This window comes from Ceratotherium simum, chromosome 7 (genome assembly GCF_057802395.1).
Source record: "Ceratotherium simum simum isolate JZ-2026a chromosome 7, ASM5780239v1, whole genome shotgun sequence".
Classification (NCBI taxonomy): domain Eukaryota; kingdom Metazoa; phylum Chordata; class Mammalia; order Perissodactyla; family Rhinocerotidae; genus Ceratotherium; species Ceratotherium simum.
This window is the reverse complement of record NC_141906.1, coordinates 48,015,848-48,030,053: the sequence shown is the minus strand read 5'-3', so window position 1 is coordinate 48,030,053 and position 14,206 is coordinate 48,015,848. Positions and strand designations below refer to the sequence as shown.

The 14,206-nt window shown below is 41.5% G+C and overlaps 1 protein-coding gene across 3 annotated transcripts in view; it reads right to left on the bottom strand.

The window, feature by feature from the left end:
• PIWIL4 (piwi like RNA-mediated gene silencing 4) overlaps positions 1–14,206 on the bottom strand; it is a 37,101-nt gene that overhangs the window by 15,145 nt on the left and 7,750 nt on the right. For all 3 annotated transcript variants that reach the window (XM_087434031.1, XM_004427432.3, XM_087434030.1), the window contains 7 exons: positions 11,594–11,715; positions 9,861–9,941; positions 8,264–8,461; positions 6,726–6,837; positions 4,375–4,498; positions 3,176–3,293; positions 746–857 (listed from right to left, as the gene is read on the bottom strand). In XM_087434031.1, the coding sequence (XP_087290157.1) occupies positions 746–857; positions 3,176–3,293; positions 4,375–4,498; positions 6,726–6,837; positions 8,264–8,461; positions 9,861–9,941; positions 11,594–11,715 (867 nt within the window). The remainder of the gene's footprint in view (positions 1–745; positions 858–3,175; positions 3,294–4,374; positions 4,499–6,725; positions 6,838–8,263; positions 8,462–9,860; positions 9,942–11,593; positions 11,716–14,206) is intronic.

The window sequence follows — 14,206 nt, the reverse complement described above, 5'->3', positions numbered from 1 at the left end:
GGAAGACTGGCAATGGATGTTAGCTCAGGGCTGATCTTCCTCACAAAAATAAATAAATAAATAAAAATGACATGAAATGTAACTGGCTTTAAAAATGGACAAAACAGAAGGGAAAAGGAGAAAAATAATGCAAAATTTTCGCATACAATAGGTTTGTTTCTTCAGTTGAAGCCCAAAAGAGGTAATGATATATCTCTTCAGGTTTCAGAATGCCTCTTTTCCTGAGTGCTACGGCTGGGATGGGTTATATGCAAATTTTTTCATGTTTATGCCAGTTGAGCAGCATTTTACTTTGGAATATTAACTCTGGAAGAACTGACACAGCAACTAAAAACCCAACTCTGGTATCAGGAAATACAATCTATTGCAAGTAACCTTCACCAGTTAATAGAATCTTCTCTGGTACTATAGTTTTTGTTTTTTTTTAAGTGACGTAAGAGAGGCACAACACCCAATAATAGGTGGGCATGTTTTCATTGCAATGGTTTGAAATACCATCTTCTAACGCATCTTTAAATGACAACACACTGCGCTAACCTGAATCGTGTTTGCTGGGTGCTGCTAAGCCTGCACAAGTGCACACGGATCGGAGGGAACCTCAAGGCTGCAGACTAAGGGAGGGCGGGGACATGGCCATGGAGAAGCCAAATGAAGACTGCAAGCCCACTAGTCACCCTGGCAAATGATCAAACTTACGCATATTCAAGTAAATACTTTTAAATGAAACTAAAATCACAGCACTTACTACTTGGTCTCGCACTAATATTTTTTCTGACGGCACAACCCGGCCAGTCAAAGACATCTGGCATCCAAAACGCAGCCCCCAGGTCTCCAGCTCAAAACGAGCATCCTTGTTTCTGTTGATAGATTTGAATTTTAAATCATTCAAGTGCTTATTTTCTAAATAATTTTAATCATTAGAGATGGAATTCTAAGTTCCTGAATTATTCAGGGGCTGATTTTCTTTAGGCTTTCTGATTTCTATTTCTACTATCACTTTTTTTTTCCCTGCTGAAAAGCATTATGGGACAACTGCACTCATTTGGACCATGCCAGGTGGGAAAAGGCTTCCAGCGTGGCACGTCAGTCGGTTAGCAAAATGGGCCTTTAAGCCGGACAGATCTGGATTTAACTGCTAGCACTAACATATAATATGTGACCTTGGACAAACTCTTAAATCTTTTAAAGCCTTGGGTTTCCTTATTGGCAAAAGGTAGGGATAACAAAACCAGCTGCTTCATAGGGTTGATATAAAGATTAAATATGACAATACACGGAAAGGACTGCCACACTGCCCGGCACATGCTACGTGCTAAATAAATGTGAAATATTATTCCTGATAATAAACTTGTTCATAAAGAGATATTTTGGAGTCTCCGGATGTAGAGATGTCTTCTGGGAATATTTGAATTTGTTGGCTTGGGAGTGGATGAGGGTGATAAAGGAACGGAACATAAGGACTTAGGCTTCAGAAGGATAGGGCGGTAGGAAGACTATGAGCAGAATATTAGTATTAGCAATAATAACAGTACTTTATATTTGTATAGTACTTTTAAGTTTATAAATTAGTAAACTTTAATCATAGTTTATGTATTATCTCATTGGATTATGATACATGATAATCTCCATCAAGCTGTAAGCTCCTTTCAGGGAGCAACCTCACTGACTTTGTCTCCTGGTCTCTATTACAGTAGCCGGCACATGGTAAGCGAGATGCTCACAAAGGAGACTGATGAGATTCTTGTTTTTCTTTGCCCATTAAAGCTTCCATTCTCTCTTTAGGGGAGCTTAAGTCTCTTTACCTCTGTCTTTCCATAACAGCTCATTATTTCCATCTATTAATGTTATGTCTGGTCTGGTCACATTAAATACTTTGAATTATTTCGCTTCAGATACCATCTGCCCAAGACGAGATGGGTGAGGCAAACACTGGACAGGAAACTGGGCTGAAGCAAATGGGACTACTGACAGGTGGCAGGTAGAAGCGTCAGGAAGACGTAGCCACAGCTTGGTATAACAGGAGAGAACCAGGAGGCTTTTCTCAAGTAAGCATGTCTGGGGAATGTCCAGAATAAGTGACATAAAGTGTAGCCATAAAATGGAAAACTATGAAACCACTAGCACAATACTAGAGGTGCAAACTTATCATATGGAAATGATCAAGAAAAAGCAAGTTACAAAACATGATATCCAGCACTATGTCATTTTCCTGAAAAGAACATGATCATATACATTTGAGAATATCTGAAAGAAGACACACCATTCAGTTATGATTCATTCATTTCTTAAACAAATATTTACTGAGTAGACACACACACACGTCTTTCTTTTTGCTTATGTAAATTTTCAAATTCCTTCATGAGCTGGTATTACTTCAAAAAAAACACTTTTGTAAAGGAAAAAAGATCATTCTACAACAGTATTGTTCAGTAAAAATATAAAGCAAGCCACATATATCATTTTAAATTTTCTAGTAGCTGCATTAAAAAAAGCATAAAGTAACAAAGTTATTTTTAAAATATATATTATTTAACCCAATATATCCAAAATATGATCATTTCAAGATGTGGCACTAGCCACACTTCAAGTGCCCACTAGTCACATGAGGCTACAGTACTGGACAGCAAAGCTCTAGGCAGTGAGAACGGAGAAGCTCATCACAGGTTACAGCAAACTGTTATCAACGAGGGCAGGGACGCAGTCTGAGAATCAGATGGGCCGAACCAAAGCGTACAAAGGTATTCCTAAGTTTAAAGAACACATAGTGGGGCTTCCTAATGATCAGTGTGCTGAGGCCACTATATTAAGATCTGAACGTTCTTGACCCTGAATACTGGGGGCCTGGACTGGCTGATTTTTTTAATGACATCCCTTTTATTCATTCAAAATTTTATCCAGAATGTCAACGTTTTAAATGGATGAGAGCAGAGCCATCTAGTTGAAGTGAGGTGGTACTTCTGCCAGTGTGACCTCCAACCACCTCCCTTCGACCTATAGTCCTGAGGCATCTTGGATGAACCTCTGGCTCTGGGCAACCCAATTCAAAGGTGCCATGTTCTGAGTCAATAGAGATGAGACATTTTCATCAAGGAATGAAGCGTTTTACAGATTATCCAATTCTATAAACTAGGCCCTAGGCAGGGTACACTCTGGTCCCAGCAAGGCATCTCAGTACCTCTGGATGTCATCAGCAAGCCTGGCTAGGCGCTGCTGCCTTTCCAGAGGACTGAGACGCATTCCTTCAGCCACAGCCTTCATCAGTTGGAAATCAGAGGTTGCCTCGTCAGTCAGTCCTATTAAATGTAAACGAAAACCAAGTGAAAAAGTGAACCGTATGCAATGGATCCCCAGCCCAACTCAGGTGCAGTGTAAGCTTTTCACTTAAACTGAACTGGATTTAGCATCTGGACAGCACTGTCTAACAGACATGCAAGCCATACATGTCATTTAAAATTTTCTAGTAGCCATGTTAAAAAAAGCCAAAAAGAAACAGAAGAAATTACATAAATAGTATTTATTTATATTTAACTCAATATACACAAAATATTATCATTTTAACATATAATTAATCTAAAAATTTATTAGTAAGTTATTTTCCCTTTTTCCATATGTATTAAGTCTTAGAAATCCAGACTGTATTTTACACTTACAGCATATCTCCATTCAGTCCCTCAGTCGCGCTAGTCACATTTCAAGTGCTCAATAAATGCATGTGGCTAGGGCTACCATATGGGACTTCGCAGACCTGGAATATCAGAATACTACTAAGAATGAACATCCCTCCCTTCAAGGATTATATGCTTATTAATTTTTCTAATTGCAAAATAAATATATACACATCATAACTGATTCGAGCAATAGAGAAAAAAGTAAAAAGTAGAAAGTCTTCCCTCCTTAGTCCCACTGTTAATCAAATGAACATGATTAAAAGTACTGGATACAGTTACTCAGATTCTACTGTATAGTGAGACTACCTTCTGGAAGCTCATGCAAAAAGAAAATAAGGATCGTTTTGGCACCACTCAAACAATATACCTGAAGAAAATCAAAGTTATATCGCTCCCTATACTGGTGAAGTTCAAAAAATGGCGAAGAGCAGCTTGGTTTTAGGAAAGTTTCTGGGGGCCTATATTACATCAACATAAAAAATAGAATATACGAGATAAAGGAAATAGATAACTGACTGTGCCAAGCAATTTCCAAAGGGCACTGCATCCTCCCACTTTCTCTATCAAATAAATTACTTAACAGGCCCATCCCCCATGGGTTAAATCAACGCTCTGGCGCTCAGCTAACTTAAGGAGGCTCTGCCCACTGCTAAGTATCAGGAGCCCATGACCAGGAGCCTGAGAGAGTATAAAACATAAACATTACCTGTAAGAAAGCAGAGCTCGGGTATCAGGTGGGCCATCCGAACCTCAGCGTTATCATTGCTCCTGCTTTTCAACAGACTAACAAGCACTGGCTGATTTAGGTCAGATAAAGTAATATTGTATTGCTACAGAATGCAAGGTTAATGAAGGAAAAGTTAATATGGAAACACTGTAAAACGAGCATCCTTGCTTATAAGCACCAAGTAATCCCAAAATGAATATACAAGCAAATCTTTTCAATGAAGGAAAAAAAAAAATCCCATGGTTACCTACTCATTTCTACTTCCTTCCCAGGCTCTATATTTTATATCTGAGGGCCAGTTTTATGATTTTAATTATCTTTTATAATGCAACACCATTTAAAAAAAATCATTTCCCTGCTCTCTTCTGGGTTTCATCCAGAGTCAGACTAGCCTCCAGCTGGCTCCATAATTAGTGCAATGACCCCACTGGAGCCAACTCAATGCCAGCATTTCCACTACTGATGGCTGAGGCAGACTCGTTCAGTGCTTACATTGCACCGTGAAGGCAGATAGATGACTCTCCTTTACAGACGACACTCCAGGTTTCATGATTTGTCCAAGGTCACACAGCTAGTGCCAGGACTGTCTTACCCAGAGCTTATGTTCCAACCAGATTTCTGGGCAGCATTTCAGAAAGGTCTCTCTGGTGGCAGTAAGGATGACAGATCCTTTATGGCCTCCACAAGGAGGCCATAAATCCCGGAGGAAATCCCCAAGACAGGAACCCGTGGGTGGTTCTCCATTAATGCAGTGAATAGGGCTGGAGAGGGGGATGAGTTCCAGGGAGAATTCAAGGATAACGGAGGTGGAACTCATCTTGAACGAGGAAGTGAGGGTGAAGAGGAGGAAGGAAGCAAAATGATTTCCTGAGAGGCAGAATTTCCAAGGAGAAACGGGAGTGGGAAAGACAATGAATGCAGTATGAATTAGGTTAGTTTGACAGGGCTGCAGGATATTCATGCAAATGTTGTCTGAAAATGGAGATGAGCGTGTAATTTAGGAATGAGGGCAAAGCAAAAATATTATATTTGAATGATCTCAAAATCTGCAGGAAGATCCTATAGGAGGGAACCATGATGAATAACAGCGTTTAACATTTGGGGGAAAGGATGGGAGAAAACGTCAAAGGAGGCTGAGAAAAAACAACCTGAAATGTAGTGGCAAACCACCAGAGACACAGAAGACAGCAGTTCAGCCACATGGGAGTGGTCACTATGTCAAATGCCACTGAAAGCCCCTTAGGATGAGATCAGTAGCTGGATTTGACCTTTAGACAGCTGTCTCCACAGGAGCAGATAAGGATATCAGACTGCTGAGGCTTCAGGAAGGAAAAATTGAAGAGGTCCTTGGAGCCAGTGTAGATGACCTTCTAAAGAAATGAGCTACTAAGGAGAAAAAGGAAATAGTTTTTCTTGAAGGTGTGGAAAGGTCAAGGAAGGCTTTTTGCTGCTGTTTGTTTTTGTTTTTAAAACATCTGTGAGATTTCGGAGACCTGAATATGATTGTACATTAAAGAGAAGGAGCCTCTGAAAGTAACTGAAGATGGAAGGTGGGGTCAGGGGTAATGGTGATAACTGTGAATCAAGCTCCCAGAGGCAGCAGGAGATTCCATCAATAAATGTTTGAGTATCTACTATGTACAAGCTCTGTGCTAGCCCTGGGTATCCAGAAATAAAGAGCTCAAATTTCAGGAAGGGTGTCAGACCATTTGTGTCCTGCCAGTGATAATTTGATGTAGCTAAGTGCAGGGAGGGGAGCCCTGGGGAGAGCATCATGGGGCTCCCCTAAGGGTTGACAGCTGAGTTGAGTTTTGAAGGGTGTTTAGTGATTGGCTGGCTGTGAAGGGTGTCCAGGAGGAGGAAGCAACATGCAAGAAAATGCAGAGGGGAGTAACTGACTCAATGAACCACAAACAGTGAGCAGAAGGTACAAAGTAAACAGAAGTGGTAAGAAATCAGGCTCAAGAGGCAAGGAAGGGCCAGATCATAAAAGGTCTTGGAAACTCTGCCCAGGAGCTTAGATCTGGCTCCTAATCCTAAGGCAATGGGGAGCCATGGAAATATTTTAAGCAGGTAAGTGATATTATCAGATAGGCTTTTAAGGAAGCTTACTCAGACTACAGGAAGAAGGACAACAGGAAAAAGGGATGAGAGTCTGAGCCAAGCTAGAGACAGTGGGGATGGAGGGGAAGGGACAAGGCAGAGAATGATGTCAGAGGAGGCAGACTCCGTCTGACAATTTGGGGGACTTGTTGGACTTGGAAAGGAATGGGGGAGACTTCTCTGAGTTAAGGGGAAGGAAGATGAGGATGAAGGAAAAAAAGTCCTACCTGCTTGTAGTAATCCACATAGGTGATCTCTGCCCCATCCCGCTTCTGAAAGGTGTGCGTGGGCTTCACTGACCAGTCGATGTCATCGATGCGATAGGTTTTGTTATTGTATCTGGTAAATGCAAGAAATCTTTAATTTTTTTGTCCAAATCATACAAGATAAGTGACTATTTCACTACACTTTTAATTCAAAGTATTAGGCTCCAGAATTTCAGAAGTTATGAAAGACAGTAACCAAGAATAGTCACTTTTTAAAAAATGATCAGCTCTTATCTGAGAAGAGCACTAATTAACTCTTCAGTAAACAGGAAGACCTCAGTATTCCAATAAAACCAGTGGGAAAGTCATTAGATCACAATCTGTTTTTCTCATGGACACACTAACTTTAGGTAAATCATTCTTAAATGTTCAAGGGCCAAACCATTGTTCAAAACTTTCCCATCAGCTTCTGGTGTCACACAGATGTTTTGAGGTCCCAGATAGTTTTTCTGACAAAAAGCACAAAAGAAGGCTGATCAACCATGCAATTCTGGTATCCTGCTTCATCTTCCATTTAGGGCTGGCCCTCAGCAAAACTGCCAAGCAGCTCAGCTAAGATCACTCTAAGCTCATTATCCCCTTCAGCACTGTGTGGCCTGGGATATGTCTCACCCTGCCCCAGCCTGGGGCCACAAACCTCCTCATCGGGTTTCTCCAGGGCTCGTGGTTCCCTGCAAGGTGACTTTGAAATAGCCTTGATCATGACAGGAAGATAAGAGAGCGGCCTTCTCATTCCAAGTCGTGTGGAATTCAACCAGTCCCACCTCTCTGCTATATAACCCAGAAAAGCAACTTTCAGTGGAAATTCCAAGCCAGACTAGGAGAAGGCTAGCAGGTCCTCTAAAAGAAGTATCCGTGGACTAGCAGCCCTATATGGTAAGTTTTTAGTACTCTGGAAGTCACCTAATCTGCCCGTCTTTAATGCAGTTCAATGTGCATTGAGGGCCAATTATACATAGACAATCCTAGAGGCTTGACAGGTCTCAGCCTTAAAGACCTGATAATCTTATAGAGAAGGTGAAAAATGGCCTAATGTTCTGTCCTATAATGTTATAAAATAAAATAGCTGTAAAAAGGTGGCTATAAGCAACGTGCTATGCGAGCAGCATAGGGGAGGGAACCAAATAATTCCAACTGGGTGGACACGTGGAGGTTCAGAAAAGCAGTAACATTTGAGCTGGGCTTGGCGGAAATAGAAATTTAAAAGGCAGAATTAGGGGTGGGGAATCCAGGCAGAGGCACTGAAGCAGCAAAGGGCAGACTTTTGGGGCTGGGGGTACAGCAAGAGATAATGCAGGACCACATCTAATTGTGGACGGTCCAGAATGCCACTCGGGGAAGTCTGAACTCTAGACAATTGCTCAGGGCCGGGTTTTCTGACAGGTGAGTGAACTGATCAGATGTGTGCTCAGGCCAATACCCCGGTGCTGATTCCTGTTCCCAAGTACGATAAATTATTCATTCTCTGGAGAAAAGTTCATTTAAATGCGGACTCTTACCTTGTAAGGACAATGAGCCCAATCAGCTGTTTTTCACACGTCTGGGTAAAGCAGGACATGCCAGTTCTCAGGCAGAGACCAGTCATGAATTCCAAAACAGTCTCATGCCGGAGGACTTTATAACTCACATCAGCACTAAATAGGAGCCTGCTTTCAAAGTGTGATATAGAAATGGCAAACCCAGGCCAAAGGGACAACCTTAAAAAAACAAATAAATATTTAGAAATAAATAAAAATTTAAAAATAAATATTTTAAATGTTATATCAGAAAAACAATACACATTTTTAAATGATGGTTCTACATTCCAAGTCTCTAGATTTTTACGAAATAATTTTTTCTTTAGTCTGATTTCTTCCAGTTGCTGACTAAAAACTTTAGCTACTTCCAGCTGTCTTTAAACATATATTTAAGATAAAATATATTCTCTGTAGAGCAGGATTTCTCAGTCTTGGCACTACCAACATTGTGGACTGGATAATTCTTTGTGAAGGGCTGTTCTGTACATTGTACGATGCTTAGCAGCATCCCTGGCCTCTACCCACTGGATGCCAGTAGCAGACCCCAGCTGTGACAACCAAAAATGTCTACAGACATTGCCAAATGTCCCCTGGGGGGCAAAACTGCCCTTGGTTGAGAACCACAGCTATAGGATCAATATGGAGTGATCTGTTCCAGCATGAAAACATCTAGGTTCAGAAAAGCACATTGATTCAATGTGAAGACAGTGGATAGACTTAATAATGAGTCTATTACGAAATAAACTAAGTGATATCATGCACAGACATACAAGAGAAACTGTAGCAGAGGCTACAGCTCCTTTCCACGTTTATGAATGTCACAGACTGAAGTCCTGAATAAGAAAAATTTACGGAAGTAGCATGAAAAAATAAATATTTAAAAAAAATCATTTCAGTTTATATTTTGTGGCCTCCATGCACCGTGATACTAAGCCAGCCTTCAGAACAAGCACATGCACTGAGCACCAACTCCAGCTCAGCACAACACTGGACTTACCAGAACTTCTAACCCAGGTAGAGAGATAAGTGACAGGGATGAATAGGATGCTTTACATAGATCACTCTGACATACTTAATTAACATACAGAAACCTTACCATTTTTCCTCCACCTGGCAGAAAGCCAAACACCCTGCCCCATTTTCTATCTTTTATGCACTTCTCCCTTTGTTTACGTATCTGCCTTTGGGTTACCGGTTGCCTCTCTGTCTTTGGCTTGACCGCATATTTTGGAGAGCTGAGAAACCACCAGTTCAAGACATAGCTGCCCACTTTCCCTGAAGCATCTACTTCCCCTAAAGCAGAATAAGCTTTCATTATTACTCATTACACACAGAAAATTCAGTGTCTGAATTCCTTCTACTATTTATGATAAGGATCTAGCATACTAACATGAGAAAACAGGCTGCTAGCTTTACGGTGACATTCACCATTCTATTAAAAAACTTGAAAATTAAAAAAATCCATTATTTTTCATACCACAGAGTCTCTCAGGAGGCATAGTAGTATAATATTACATCATAAATTATGTTGCTCACATTGTAGCAATTTCAGAGTAACAGAAAACATAAATAAACCTACTTGTGCTGGGGAATTTCCACTGGCTCGGAAGGCTTATAGAAGTTCCGTCCAATTTGGTACATGGACAACTTTTTTAAGATCCTGCAAGTATACATTTTTTTAATCTTTGGTAAACATCAGTCAATGACAGTGTAATTCTAAGTTTGTACTCATGCTGAACATGATAAAAATATGCAGAAAGTATAGAACTCTCATTCTTACAGCACTAGAAGGCTTAGATACTAAATACACATATGAGTGTATATCTAAGAACTATCACTTCTTCATATTTGAGAATGATACAACTGAAATTATTTTTACCTGTCTGGGTTCAACCGCAATGATAAATATGTGGTCACTTACCAGTTATGACTGTGGTTCAAACATTCTGGTTAGTGTGGACGGGGTGAGGCAGGCCATGTCTGAAGGCTCTTCTGGCCTCTTCCCTATTTTGAGGTGAGGAGGCTGTTTCTAATAAGGCTACTCGAGCACCCCAGATCCTACCAAATAACATGCCTGCCTCCTCAGCAGCTAACCTGGTCACCTTTGGAAGTTGACACATCACTGATCTGAGGCTGTCCAGTGCATGGGGGAAACGTGAGAGTTTCGAGTCAGAAAACAGGGGTTCCAACTGCATGATTCTGGCTACCAAATGTCACTGAGCCTCAGCCTCCTTATCTGTAAAATGGGGATTTTAATAGTACCTTCCTCAGGGCCCTTGAGTGAGGATCAAGTAAGATCAGACACAAGTGAAAAAGCTTTGTAACTGAAAAGCACCCTCCAAATGTTAGCTGACTGAAGAGTCCCCTCGCAGGAGGGCACATGTAAGACTGGCTTCTGAAGAGCATTATGCAACACTGAGTTGAGGCCCAGATATGATCTAAAGACACTCAGCAAGACGTCTGACCAGAATTAGGAAATCATGTGTTTGTGTAGAGGAAGTTCCTTTATGAGCCCTACTCAGCAAAACCCCAAACTCCCCTGTCCTCATCCTCTCCAGAGGCCTCTGTTGAGTGAAGGGCTCGAATCCTAGGTTCTTTAACAGACCATCTTACTGATCCACACCAGTAGCATGGAAAACAGTGGTTCTCAAGCTTTCTTGTACCCATGTGTCTCCTGGGAAGCTTGCTAAAAACATAGATTTTCAGGCCCCACTTATGAAATTCTATCTACTGGGTCTAGTGAGGGGCTGGGGAATCTGCATTTTATCGATTTCCACCCAACCTCTCCCAGAGATGACTTTGAAGCAAACGATCCTCAGATCACTTTGATTTCCTTCTGCTCCCCCGGGTGCATATGGGCAAGGAAAGAGGGCTGTGGGCTGGGGGAGAGCAGGAAGCAGATGGCATCAGCCTTTACCCTTAAAATACAATAGCTAGGAGAAGAACAAATCCTTCGGTTCACTAGCCCAGACGTACTCAACTTTTAAGTCTGGGAGTGGAGGGTGGGAGGGGGTACAGAAAAAGAAGAGAAGGAAAAAGGCACCCTCTCTGCTACCACTGAGATACCACAACCCTTGATTCCTTTGTCTCAACTCAAATAATACTGGATAACAATGACTGGTACCAGTTAGAGGCTGTGATGGTCTGTGATGCACATTATTGCACAAGTACATGCAAGTACATGGAAAATTGCCCTAAAGATGACATTGTTTCTGGCACACTGCCTACAAAATGGTTGATAATGTTAATACCCAGGCTCATTGCTGAAAGGCATCATTAGCCTAAATTAAATTCACATTTAAGGCATCTTACTTTTTGAAGATTATACTGAAGACCTGGATGCACACGGGAGAACTTGCTGGCAGCTCCCTTGTCAGAGTGATGGTCATCTTTACAGTCTCACCTCTTTGAGTTTCACTTGACAATTCTGTGACCTGGGAAAAGAAGTACTTAATATGCACGCTACACATTATCTCCAAGTGTGCAAAATGTAGATATGGTGAAGCCATCACAATTTAATATGCATTAACAAAAACAAAACTGCAGGTGTTAGTACGTGAGTAATAATCTAATCAACACATTATGTTTGGAGGGGATTTTTTCTCTGTGTCTTGCTAACACTAGAAAAGCAACACATCTCTCTACTCTCTAACTTCTTAACGGAGAATCAAAACCAGACTCAGTGTTCAAAGATTCAGTCCAAAGAGAATTCCAGAGTAGTGGTTCTTGACTTTTTTGGGGGGGAGAAGGGGATGGGAGACAAATTGTTTTAAGAGTCTGATAAAAGTTATAGACATTCTCCCAAGAAAATTTCACATATGTTTATACCACAATGACACACAGAAGGTACCCATTTTCAGGGAGTTCATGGATATCCAGAAGCCTATTAGTGGACTGTCCTGCCCATCCCGGGTTCATGGATTTCAGAATACAGCCTCTCAAAAGTTTATTCATAAAACAGAAGAGCTGAGAAGAAGAGAGGAAGAAAGCAAAGGAGAAGGGAAAGTATATGTGGGGAGAGAGAGGAGAAAATGCTAGAAGTTTAAACAGATCAGAAATCTGATTTAATTAATTTTTGAAAGGTCCAGAGAAATCCCTAAGGTTCTTATAATCTGGAACAATGTTCTAACAATATAATGAATGCAAAAATAGCTGGTATAGCAAATTCTTGCTATACCAGCTGCCCAACTAAATTTAAAGCTCCTTAGACCAGACACGGCTTGGTACAGATTTTTGGAATAAATGAACAAATCAGTCAATAAAAATCAATGATCAAGGATTTTTCAAAATGTAAGGAATTAGAAGAGGTCAGTTCATTAGCAAGCATTTATGTATTTTACCCCTTCTTTCTATAGTTAAATTGTAGCTTTAACCACTTTTAGGCTGAACCAAGAATGTAGAGCAGGAATGGCTCATTGCAGGGAAATGAAGAAAAAAGGGTCCTTTCACAGGGGATGAAATATTTCATTGAGGTGATTTCCGGCTTCAGATAAAATTGTGTAGAAGTCAGAAGTGGAGAGCTAGAGCAAGAGCTCCTCAACTTCTGGGAGAAGGCTAGCAGGCAGGAGAGACGGGGGGCTCTCAAACTGCTGCAGGGATTTCAGGACAAAGGCTAAGACAACAAAGGCGGTTGGAGTAGGGGGTCGGGGGTGCGAGCGGGCAGCACATGGTCCATGCTCAGACCTCTATGCAGGAACTGCATTCCTAACAGCCACCTAAGAGCAAACTCATCAGCGTCTCCTGCACCTCCCCACCAAACACCAACTCCTCCTCACTTCCCGTGCCTTCCTCAGACTGAGCCTTCAGTTCTCCTCCATCGACCAGCTAATCGGTTGGCAAGTGTCAGCACTTCTATGCCAGCAATGTCTCTATAATCTATTTCAGCTGTTCCAATACCATTATTTACCACAGAGCTTACGAGCACGTGATTTGAAATTGGACAGACCCTGGCCCCTGGCTCCTGCAGCCTGTGTGATATGGAGCAAGTTACTTCAACTCTTGAAGACCATTCCCCATCTCTAAAGTGGGAGCGAGTTGTGAAGATTAAATGAGATAATTCAAGGATCTCATCCCTATCTGTAGCAGCACTTTGTTCAAGCCCTTTTGAAATCCTGCCCAGACTATTCCAGTGGCACTTTATTAATCTTTCCACTTTCTCCTGTCAACCACTCAACAGGATGTAATCAGAGTAACCGTAATTAAACCAGCTACCAAAGGCGTCAGTGGTTCTTGGAGGACAGTCCCTATTCCTCAGCAGGACATTTAAAGTTCTCCACCTTTGAAGCCACAACTTCCATTCATTCCCGGCTAAGCAGGAATGAGCAGAAGCTTCTAAAATATGCCCCTCACTCCCTATCCTTGTGCCTTTGCTCCTTCCAGTCCTGTTTAGTAATCTCCCCTGACCCCATCGCCACCCCCTTCATTGATCTAAATGCTATCCAAGAAATGAATTATCACTCCCGCTGAAGTATCCTGCTGGGAAGGATCTTTCCTTTCATCAAGCTCTGTATGAAAACCTTGGGCAAGATACTTAACTTCTCTAAGGCCCCAGGGGTGATGAGAGGATTAAATGAGATCATGCATATAAAGACCCTGGCAGAATGAGTGCTCAACAAGTGTAATCTGGTAGGATAATAGTAGCAGTGGTGGTAGGTGGGACATAAAGTATAGATCTGCTCATCTCAAGAGAGATGTGCTGGGGCTAATCCAGAGGACAACCAAGCACAGCACCTAACACCTAGTAAGTGCTCAGTGAATGTTAGCATAATAAAACTACTAAGTACTATTATGGCACTTATTTCACTCTCCCTTGCGCTGCACAACTTCGGTTCTAAATTGAAATTTTTTTGATAACAAGAACCTTGTTTTATTTATCCTTGTCTCCTCCATGGTGGCATCATCCTGCCAGGTACACAGTAGGCTCTT